Source organism: Moschus berezovskii, chromosome 11 (genome assembly GCF_049115385.1).
Source record: "Moschus berezovskii isolate FMDL1 chromosome 11, NW_MosBer_1.0, whole genome shotgun sequence".
NCBI classification, from domain to species: domain Eukaryota; kingdom Metazoa; phylum Chordata; class Mammalia; order Artiodactyla; family Moschidae; genus Moschus; species Moschus berezovskii.
In genome coordinates, this window is record NC_142470.1 from 104,096,133 (window position 1) to 104,107,663 (window position 11,531).

Here is an 11,531-nt window from a genome sequence, read left to right on the forward strand (position 1 = left end):
CACACACACACACAGGAAGCTGGGCAACGCCCTACAGTTTACAGTGCCCTGAGGGGCCGCCCTACCTCACCAGGTACTAACCTCTCCACTCTTGTTTTTCCATGCTCTCCCCTTCCAGGAGCACTGGAACCCCATCCCCCATGTCTCCCAACCCGTCCCCCACCGGCTCCGTGGGCTCTCAGGGGAGCCTGTCCAACACCAACGCCCTGTCCCCATCAACCATCGTCAGCATCCCACAGCGCATCCACCAGATGGCAGCCAACCATGTCAGCATCACCAACAGCATCCTCCACAGCTACGACTACTGGGAGATGGCAGACAACCTGGCCAAGGAAAACAGAGGTGCGTGCACCGTGGGGGAGGTGTGCGCAGATCAGCCACAGCTCAGGGAGACAGCCTGACCCTTGGGCATCACTGGGCAAGACTTTACCATTCACCCAAGTAGAAGCTGTCACCTGCAGAGGGAACTTTCCCTGACTTCTCCCTCCTCGGCACCCAGTGCCTTTGACTGTCTTTATCGTTACTGTGGGAAAGGTCAGAGACAGAGATGGCGTTGGAGATGACACAGGTGCCAATGATGTAGATGCAAGGTATACAGGTACTCACACATGCGTTTCCCTTAGACGGCAGGGTCCTTATAGGTGCAAGGTGTACAGATACGCGCACATGTGTTTCCCTGAGATGGCGAGGTCCTTATAGATGCAAGGTATACAGATACACACACGTGTGTTTCCCTTAGACAGCGAGGTCCTTATAGATGCAAGGTATACAGATACACACACGTGTGTTTCCCTTCGACGGCGAGGTCCTTATAGATGCAAGGTATACAGATACACACACGTGTGTTTCCCTTAGACAGCGAGGTCCTTATAGGTGCAAGGTATACAGATACGCGCACGTGTGTTTCCCTTCGACGGCGAGGTCCTTACAGGTGCAAGGTATACAGATACGCACATGTGTGTTTCCCTTAGAAGGCGAGGTCCTTATAGATGCAAGTTATAGAGATACACACACATGTGTTTCCCTTAGACCACAAGGTCCTTATAGATGCAAGTTATAGAGATACACACACATGTGTTTCCCTTAGACCACAAGGTCCTTATAGATGCAAGTTATAGAGATACACACACATGTGTTTCCCTTAGACCACAAGGTCCTTATAGATGCAAGTTATAGAGATACACACACATGTGTTTCCCTTAGACCACAAGGTCCTTATAGATGCAAGGTATACAGATACGCGCACGTGTGTTTCCCTTCGACGGAGAGGTCCTTACAGGTGCAAGGTATACAGATACGCACACGTGTGTTTCCCTTAGACAGCAGGACCCTTATAGATGCAAGTTACACAGATACACACACATGTTTCCCGTAGACAGTGAGGTCCTTGAAGGCAGGGATGACGTTTTATCCAACTTTGTAACCCTAAGACCTGCACAGTGCCTGGACATAGCTGGGGATCTGAAATACTGGGTGAATTAATTAGCTGAGGAGTATGAATGTTCCTGGGCGTACCAGGTGGTGCTAGTGGAAAGAACCCACCTGCCAATGCAGGAGGCATGAGAGACGCAGGTTCGATCCCTGGGTCAGAAAGATCCCCTGGAGGAGGGCATGGCAACCCACTCCAGTGTTTCTGCCTGGAGAATCCCTGGACAGAGGAGCCTGGTGGGCTGCAGTCCATATGGTCTCAAAGAGTTGGACACGACTGAAGTGACTTAACACACACACGTGAATGTTACTGCCTATTCAAATGATAGCTGGTTACAACTGAAAAAAGTTTTTATGGGTAAGTAAGTTGTATTTCTTTCTTTTTAATTAATTTTTATTGGAGTACAGTTGCTTTACAATATTGTGTTATTTTCTGCTGTGTGGAGATATATATCCCTTTTTTTATGATTTCCTCCCCATTTAGGTCACCACAGAGCCTAGTAGAGTTCCCTGAGCTATACAGTAGCTGTATTTCTTTTAAATAATGTTTGTTTTTACTCATAAAAGCATGTTTAAACTGGTATGTATGTAAACTATAGCTAAATTTGTAAAGTAAAGAAAATAAAAACTTTTTTAATTATCAGCAGTCTTATCACGGGCTTCCCTGGTGGCCCAGTGGTAAAGAACCCACTTGCCATGAAGGAGACATGGGTTCAATCCCTGGGTCAGAAAGATCCCCTGGAGAAGGAAATGGCAACTCACTCCAGTATTCTTGCCTGGAAATTCCACAGACAGAGGAGTCTGGTGGGCTACAGTCCGTGGGGTCACAAAAGAATAGGACACGACTTAGCAACTAAACAACAACAATATTATCACTAAGAAATAGCACTATTAACATTCTATTGAAATGTCATCTAGTCTTCTCCAAATATGCATGGTTTACCAAAATAAGATCATAGTGTCTGTACAGTTTTATGTCCTTTTTTCTCATTTTACATTATATCAGGCATATTTTCATGTCACTAACTAGTTCAGAAATGCCCTTTGTGATGGCTCTGTAACAGTTATAATACTGGTTATACAGTCGTGTGTGTTAGTCGCTAAGTCATGACTCTTTGTGACCCCATGGACTGTAGCCCGCCCGGCTCCTCTGTCCATGGAATTCTCCAAGAAGAATACTGGAGTGGGTTGCCATTTCCCTCTCCAGGCACTCTTCCCAGCCCAGGGATCGAACCGTGGTCTCCTGCATTGTAGGCGGAAGCTTTCCTGTCTGAGCTGCTAGGGAGCTGAGCTACTTTATACAGTCATAAAGTATCACAGTTTCTCAAACCGTTCCCCTGCTGTTGAACATCTATGTTACTTCCGCTTTCTTCCACTATTACAAATAACAGTATGATAGATAGCTTCATGTAAATCCCTGCTCATATTTCTAACTATCTTCTGATAGGAGGGAGTTATAGAAATAGAATGTTGAGGTCAACAGGTATAGATTCTTTTAAGACATGCATTGTTATGAAAGAAAGTGAAGTGTGAGTCACTTAGTCATGTCTAACTCTTTCCACCCCGTGGACTGTAGCCTGCCAGGCTCCTCTGTCCACGGGATTCTCCAGGCAAGAATACTGGAATAGGTAGCCATTCCCCCTCCAGGGGATCTTCCTGACCCAGGGATCAAACCTGAGACTCCTGCTTTGCAGGCAGATTCTTTATTGTCTGAGCCACCAGGGAAGCCCTGATTGGTATATATGTTATTAATTTTCTCCCTACCAAGTTCCTGCTCTTTCTCCAGTGCTGAGTGAGAGTTCTGTTTCCATGGTAACATGCTTCTGAGGCTAAGATTGAGAAGTTCATGATGAGATGAGAGCCAGTGGCACAGATAGGGAGCTGGGCCCTGAGTACATGTGACCAGATGGGACATAACGCAGCTCAGGTATGGTGTACCCAGAAAACCCAGCGGGGATGCCAAGGAGGTCAGTGCCAGGAGCCAAGACCAGCAGGACAGGCTCCCTAGAGGAGCTGGCACAGAACAGGGTTTTGAAAAGCAGATAGTAGTCGAGTAGCTGAGATGGAGTCGGGGTGGATGTCACAGGTGGATAAAAGCAAGGACAAATGTACAAAGGTTTCTGTGGCCGGTTTGGGAGAACCTGAGCAGGCCAGGCTCCAGATGGTGCCACCGGCTGCCACCTGCCCTCAGCAGAGCCACACATCCAGTCTGAAGTCCACCTGGCTTCCCCCAACCTGCCCCTCCTCCCTGGCTCTGCTCCTGGCTTCCTGCCATGCTGTTCTCCCTGCCACCTGGATCCTGGCTCTTCTCTGAGCCTCTCTAGCGGGACCCCATTCAGTACATCCGGGAGCACCTTTCAAATCCTTCTCCCAGGTTCTTGGGCTTCCCTGGTGGCTCAGACAGTAAAGAATCTGCCTGCAATGCAGAAGACCAGGGTTCAATCCCTGGGTCAGGAAGATCCACTGGAGAAGGGACGGCAGCCCACTCCAGTATTCTTGCCTGGAGAATCTCGTTGACAGGGGAGCCTGGCAGGCTGCAGTCCATGGGGTTGCATGAGTCGGACACGACTGAGCAACTTCACTTTTCCCAGGTTCTTACTTCCAGAGAGTGCTCTTTAATGGTCTTGGTCAGTGCAACGTGCAGCCACGTGAATTAATTTGTCTCTGTCAGCTGCTGAACTGCAGTCTCTGAGACGGCGGAGCCTATGTGTTCTTCATCTCAGTGTCCTCTCTGACCACCCCTGTGCCCCTAGCATAGCGCCTTGGCAGTGATATATGTTTAAAGCAAGGACAAACCCAGAGAAGGTTCACAGACTGGCTGGCGACCTCAGGAGAGAAGTCTCAGAACCCATCTGTGAACAAGGACCTACACTGTGGCACAGGGAACTCTACCCAGTATTTCGCAATAACCTATAAGGGAAAAGAAGCTGAATCATACTCCACATATGACTGCATCACTGTGCTGTACCCCTGAAGCTAACACAACACTGGAAATTAACTCTTCTTCAAGCGAGTAAAAACAAAAGACAGTTTATACAAGCTGATTGCTCCAGGAGCCTCGGACTCCCCCAGGGGCTCAGCACCTAACACAGTTGAGTACAGTGTAAAGGCTGACAGAGCTTCAGGCCAAGTTCAGGGTGAGAGGTGTCACTGCACAAAGGAGAATGCCACCCGGGAAAGTCAGTTTTCCTTGCTTTCTGGCTGAATAGATGTCTTTGGCTTGACTTAGAAGTCGCCAGTCGAGGGATTCTCGGGACATAGGTGAGCTCTCTGCCGGGGGGCTCATGTCATGTGTTGGGACTGGGAGCTGAGTGTGTATCCCCCTGACGACCCTCTCTGTTTCACCAGAATTCTTCAACGACCTGGACCTGCTCATGGGGCCGGTCACCCTGCACAGCAGCATGGAGCACCTGGTCCAGTACTCCCAGCAGGGCCTGCACTGGCTGCGAAACAGCGCCCACCTGGCCTAGACACCTGCCGCCGGGCTGCGGTGTGCGCGCGTCTCCACGGATGGCCCAGCATTTCTGGACACTGTGCTCCCCACGTTCCCGGCCACAGCATTTCTCGAAAGGCAGTGAATATTTTTCAGCATCGAACAGCAGTCTTTTCTCCCAGGGCATGTGTGTTTGTGTGTGGGGGTGTGGAATAAGCTGCCTGTGGAGGTGTGTAAGACACAACAGTTCTCTAGAACACATCTTCTTTGTCTAGTTCCCAGCATCCCAGGCTAGACAAAGTGATCTGATGTTTCTGATTAGAGAAAACACACACCCACTCATACACACACACACTTTCTAGTTCAAAGCTAAACCGTGACTTCTCCAAATATTCAACCAAAATCTCATGGGTTAGTGAACCAGGTGCAATAGAGCACACCAAAAGCTTGACTGCCAGTTAAGATAAACCCAGCTCTTATACTGTTGATTACTTTCAGTATTATATACTTTTATCCCATTATTTTTTTATTGTCTGTATTAATGGGTATTTGAATAATGGAAATAGGTCAGTTATTTTTGTGCTGGACGTTTACTAGATTGCATGTTACCAAATACCCTGCCTTTTGTCTGGTCCCTCCCCACCTCCATCTAATTCTCCATCTAACTCTACCATCAGCTAAACGTGTTAGACGCAAATGAATCGACTCCCATGGGCCTTCCCTGCCCTGCCCCCCAAAACAGTATGACCATGACCCTGACCCTGAGATTTGGTGAGAAGAAGAAAAAAAAACCTCCATGTCTTTGAAAACTCACCCACAAGGAAGCAGCAATAGCTGTGTCCCCGGGCTCGGTGAGGAGCTGAACCCTCTGCACCTGCCAGGAGCCCACCCGGCACGTGTGTTTCTTCCTCCCGCCACTGTGACCCCAGGGGCTGTGGAGCCCCGTGGGTTTGTCAGCCAATACTTTTCAACAAGTCTTTTCTTTCTGTGAGAGCTTTCTGACCTGTGTTCTTGGCCAAATGAGGACATAGTCTAGGATGTCCCTTCGCTCAGAATCTGTGTCTGTTGCTTTGTCAGCCCAAGAAGTCTGCTGCCATGATTCTGTCTAATCCTCCCTGTCTTTGGAGAAAGTGCCGTGTGGACCTGGAATGCATGTTTGACCTGGGGGATGTATTTCAGGGTCTGATGAGCACGTTGCTCGCCACAGAGCAGGTTATCCCTGTAGTGATCACAGTTCTGTCTGGGGTAGCAGCGACCCGAACACCATGCTTAAGCCCCTGTGCATCTGGTACGTGTATGTCTTCCCCCGATTCTTTGTTTTGTTTTGCTTTTTTTAATTAAGTTTACATTTTAGTTTTTTCAACATTTTGTTTACAGTGTTTGTCTGAAATTTCTTTTATTGTCTGAAATTTATTTCTTTTATTGTCTCTTGTCATATCCTAGATTTAGTGTTCTTGTTAAATATATTTGAATACAAAGATATTGGTTAAAAAAAAAAAAAGAAAAACTCCTGGAAAGGAGAATATACCTTGCCATGCTTTAAAAACAAAAATAATGACCTTGATGCCTCTCACTTGACAAAATTACCCCAAGACAGCCTGAGAAAGACAGGTGATGGGGTACATGGAATAATCCATTTTTCAAGGTGACGGAAACATAAAACATTTATATCAGATGCTAATGGTCTCACTGGTTTGGTTGCAATGTTAACATTTTCGTCAGCCTGATCTGTGGGTGGGAAATCAGATTGCTGTAATTCCCTAGCTCTAAGCACTGATTCAAAACTGTGCAAGTGATTGAACAGCTTTGGTGATTTGAAATTCATTTCAATGAACAAGTGAAGGCTTTGTGAAATTTGCATTTGGTGTTGGCCTTTAAGCAGCTGGAAATATTAACAATACTTCTTTTTTCACATTTATCCAATTGAGGTGCTTCTGACATTCCTTTCACTAATTATTAGTAGATTTCTCCTTCCCACTGGGGTCTAACTTAAGAAATTTTTGTTTTGGTTTTTTTTTTTTTTTTGGAGGACTGAGGCTTAGTTCTACTCGCTGTTGCTGAATTCTGATGAAATGTCAGCCTTTCACATTAAAGGATGGCCACCAGTGTCCCTTGTGCATCCCTGGTTGCCTTTCTGACCTTGCTCAGCTTTAAGCCCCAGGCCACAGGGCGGTGTCTATGCAGTGTAAAGGAGTAAAGCCTCCTCACCAGTAAAGAAGCAGGCTGCCTCCGGCTGGGTGTGCCAGCAGCACCGCATCAGGATGCCGTGAGCCGCAGTCATTTCCAGCAACCGGGGAACCAGTTAACCAGGGCAGCTGCAGCACGCCATTCCTCTCGGTGTCCCATTTCCTTGGTGGAGCATGTTGGGGCAGGGGTTGTTCCTTGCTTTGGCATCAGTACTTTTGATAAGGAAGCATCTTCTGATCATTGCTGGTTCCTTTTCTTTAGTTTTGTTCAAAGTAGAAATAGCTCTCTTGTGTTTTCTGATTATGAAACTCATAGACACTCAACGGTGAAAATTCAAAGAGTACAGACAAGTGTAAAGTAGGAAGTGCTCAGTCCCACCCCCCAGAGACAGCACCGCTCACCCTTCCCTGTACATCCTTCAGGAGAGCCTCCCATTTAAATGTAGAATGTCTATCATCATTGCCTTCTATTTGAAGACATTCTTTCTTCAGAAGTTCAGTACAGGTTCAGCTGGCCTTATCCCTCCATGACCTGAATGGACCTGGATCACAATTGTTAGAAATATCTTTGAAAGAGAGGAACCCAAATATATTCATGATTAAAATGTGGGATTTGTTACCATTCGACACAGATCAGACTTACATGCAGAATTGTGCTTGGGAAGAGAGATTCAGCTAAAACGTTATTTCTGGAGACTTTCAAATTGCAAGCGGAAAGTCGGACCCACTATCTAAAGAGAAATGTACTGGAAAAAAAATCTGAAAAGTTGACAAACTGTGTATTGGATTGAACATGTGGAATCAACGCAGTGAGCTTTTCTGCACTAAAACGTACCCTCGTATCTACAACAAAGATGTGTGTATTACATAACAGTGATGTGTACATTTCTGACATCCCATACATAATATACACAGTTTGTATAAATGCATACATTTAAAAATATATATGTACAGTACAGCTACCATAAAACTGTAGTACGCTTGAAGGATATGACCAGTGCCTAATGTTGAGTATAAGTCACTGCGTGTTTAAATCACCTCGGAAGTGCAGTAATTGTTATCAAATTAATCAGTGCAGCCAACCTTATTTATGAACCACATCTTTGAAACTGTGCAGTAGTATATACATATATATTTTTAAATAACATTTTTCACAGTTTTCCAGAGTTACTGTTGAAATCTGTATCACCAAAAAAAAAAGCAAGATTTTTTTTAATGATGTAGACACTCTCCAAACCCAGTAATCTGTGTGTGATTTCCTGTTTGTAGATACCCAAGACACTTTAGCAGTCACCAGCCTTAATGCATGTACAGGATATTATTGTGACTTAATTTATCTGCAGTTTTTAATCCATGTGAAATTGGAGTTTATAAACTGACTTGGATTAACTATGTCTGCCTTTCTAAGGTTGCAAATGTTACATTAAATGATTTATGTTGTAAATGAGAGACATCGAGTTGTACGTAAAAAAAAAAATGTCCACCAATTTCTGTGAATATTTTTACAAGGAAACTTCAGACTCAAAATATATTCAAATAAGCAATCTGGTCCCTAGTTCATAATCTCTTTAGAATGGACCTTGTAGTTTCATAAAAATTTTTAAAAGACACTTCCAACAGATTATCATTACTAAGTCTGATATTTTTCATGGGGGAAAAAAGTAATGTTTTCATTATTGGAAATATAGTTTGCTACTTGTCTTTCCCATTTCCCAGCATATTTACACACATGTGTTTGAGAACACACCCACAGTGTCCCAGAAAATGCTGAATAGGAAGCTTAAGAGGGTTATTTTGATAGCTGCACTGATGCCTGTCCAACCAGTAGCCCCGGGACACTGTTTTACTCAACATTCCATAATGACAGAAGTTAATTCCCTCACTTGCGTCTACCAGGTTTTTCCAACTCTAACCAACATGGTGGAATAATGTCAGCAATATTTTCTTGAGTGAAATGAGAGAATTTTGAACTACTGAAGACAGAGATATTAGACCAGTGGCTTTCCATGATATATATCTCCATGTGAGAGTGTTTTTTATTAGCCTCATATTTTTTTACTCTTCTTTCTCCCCTTTTTCATTCCTCTCCTCCTCAAATTAAACTAAAAAGAAGCAGAAACCGGAACAGAAGTAAAACAATTGCTTCATTTTGCCCAGCCTGTATCTTTATATTCAAATTGACAGCAGAACCCTAGCTCCAGTCACCATGAAGACCACTTCATCTCAAAGATGACCAGGATGGGGTCCTTGGCTTTGCTTGCTCCAGGGACCAATGAACTTGGGACTCTTTCAGAGGTGGTTTGGGCTAAGAAATGTTCAATAGTCGAAATTCAAGAGCTATCTTCCCCTTACGCAGTTTAGCCTACTACTCAGCTGAAGTCTGTTCCCGTCAGAATCCTATTTTTAAGAAGTGGTGGCCCAGACGGTAAAGAATCTACCTGCAATGCAGGGGACCAGGTTTGACTCCTGGGTTGGGAAGATCCCCTGGAGAAGGAAATGGCAACCCACTCCAGCATTCTTGCCTGGAAAATCCCATGGACAGAGGAGCCTGGTGGGCTACAATCCATGGGGTCACAAAGAGTGGGACACAACTGAGCAATTGACATTTCACTAAATCAACTAGAGTCTTAAGAGATCTTTTTTTTTAATGAAAGGAAGAAAACAACCCAACAATGTAAACTGCATTTGCAGCAATCTGGAGCCAGAGTTTATTTCTCCTTGTCTTCCCATTCCAGAGGAACACAGTTTTTCGACATTACAAACTTCCTGGCAAATAGCACAAGAAATGTTCACTTTGGATATATGTGTTCTCTTTGTTCAAACTGAATCCTTCTATATATGTCATCAGATGGGTTTGTTTGCTTGGCATAAGGGAAATTATAAAACTCTGTTCTCAAATGAAATACATCTGACTATGGTTTGGTTTGGGTTTTATTATGTAATTGGTGCTCTGAGGCAGCAGGGGGTGAAGTTGGGGTCAGTTGAGAGGGGATTTAGACTCATAGCTCTTACTCGTCGTAATGGGAATCAAGGGATTAAATCCCTCTGCGTTACTTTGAAAATCCACTTCTTACAGCCAATTGTGAACACACTGCTATGAGGGATGAGTTCAGGGTACTAATTGCCAGTCAACACGAGGATCAGCGTTTGTCTTTAAGCATCAGGAAGTAATGTTGAGACCTGAAAAGCCGGATCACAGACTCATTTCTAACATAGGAAAAGCTCATCAGAAAATGCTTATATCCAGCTATGATGTACGATAATGCCAATGTTTAGAATTATCCAAGAGTGCTCTTTGTTTATAAAAAATAATCACAATTCTCTTATTTCTGTATTGGTTTCCAGTGCTTTTTCGGTTTTCATAAAACAGGACTGATTGTTTTTTCCTCCGGTATTTATCTTCTCTTTATTTCTAGATGCCCAAATGAGCAAAGCAAATACTTACACTGAGGAATGTGCGTTAGTTGACCAGGCAGAGTCTACGCACAGTAGCCAAATGTGTGTGGCTTTTCAAAGAACATTCTTTGAGTCTCCTCTGTTACCTTCATCTACAGTGTGAATGATCACCAAGGCTGAAGTATGACCACATAGTTTAGGTGTCAAAACTCCTAAGCGTGTAACACACTCATCTTTAGTGATAGGCACTTCCTTAGCCTTACCAGCTATCTCTGGGATCTATTTGTAAGGCAAAAAAACAGTATTAACACTTTCCTTTGAGTAATTTGCAAACTGATTATGAATCCCCTGAGGTCCCCAGGGCTGCCAGTTCAACCCAACATTTCCTTCTCTGTGAGCTGGCTTGATTTTTTTTTTTGTTCCTTCGGGGTGTGTTTTGTTTTTTTTTTTTTTTGCCTTCTATCAGTCAGATTCTGTATCTTGACTGTTTAGAAGAACAGTTACTAGAGACAGCAGGAACTTGAAGCAAACAGATTCAATATGAGAACTTGATGATGTTGAGGTTTGAAGGGTCAGGGGTATAAATCAGTCTTCCCAGACACTCTCCTCCTTTGCTTGCTGCCCCCGGTTCTTGGATAAAGCCCCTGTCCACGATTCCATTTCCTCTATGTGAAATGTAACCCAGTTAACTGCCGCCCCTAAGATCCAGTTGCGGATCGCCAGATTAGAGCAGCAGTTGGAGACCCCCACTTGTCGCCAGCAGCTGGAGTTAGCGCCACTGTCACGACAGAGGCACCTGCAGCCCAGTCTGTCCACAGACCAGGATGCAAAGGTGTGTGATGTGCAAGGTCCCAGCTCCAACCCAGTTCTCTGTAAACAAGAGGCTGACAGTGGGGTCTCCATGGGACCCCCGAGCTTTTGCTGTTACCACTTTTGAGTCCAACCTGCTGGTAGGCAGGGCTCTAATAGACCAGTGAGGGGGCAGGGGTGGAGGGGTCTGTCCTTGCCAGGTCTCCTGCAGGTGGTAGTATAATCCCACCATCCCCTTCCTCGTCCAGTCCTGGACAACCGGGGAGGAGGGACATGGG

General features: G+C 44.9%; 1 protein-coding gene across 8 annotated transcripts in view; it reads left to right on the top strand.

Moving 5' to 3' along the window:
* Nucleotides 1-10,432, top strand: part of AFF3 (ALF transcription elongation factor 3) — a 643,034-nt gene extending 632,602 nt beyond the window's left edge. For all 8 annotated transcript variants that reach the window (XM_088841644.1, XM_088841640.1, XM_088841642.1 and 5 more), the window contains 2 exons: nt 119-342; nt 4,777-10,432. In XM_088841644.1, coding sequence (XP_088697770.1) covers nt 119-342; nt 4,777-4,898 — 346 coding nt within the window. In that variant the 3' untranslated portion in view covers nt 4,899-10,432. The remainder of the gene's footprint in view (nt 1-118; nt 343-4,776) is intronic.
* The last annotated feature ends 1,099 nt before the right edge of the window (nt 10,433-11,531 follow it).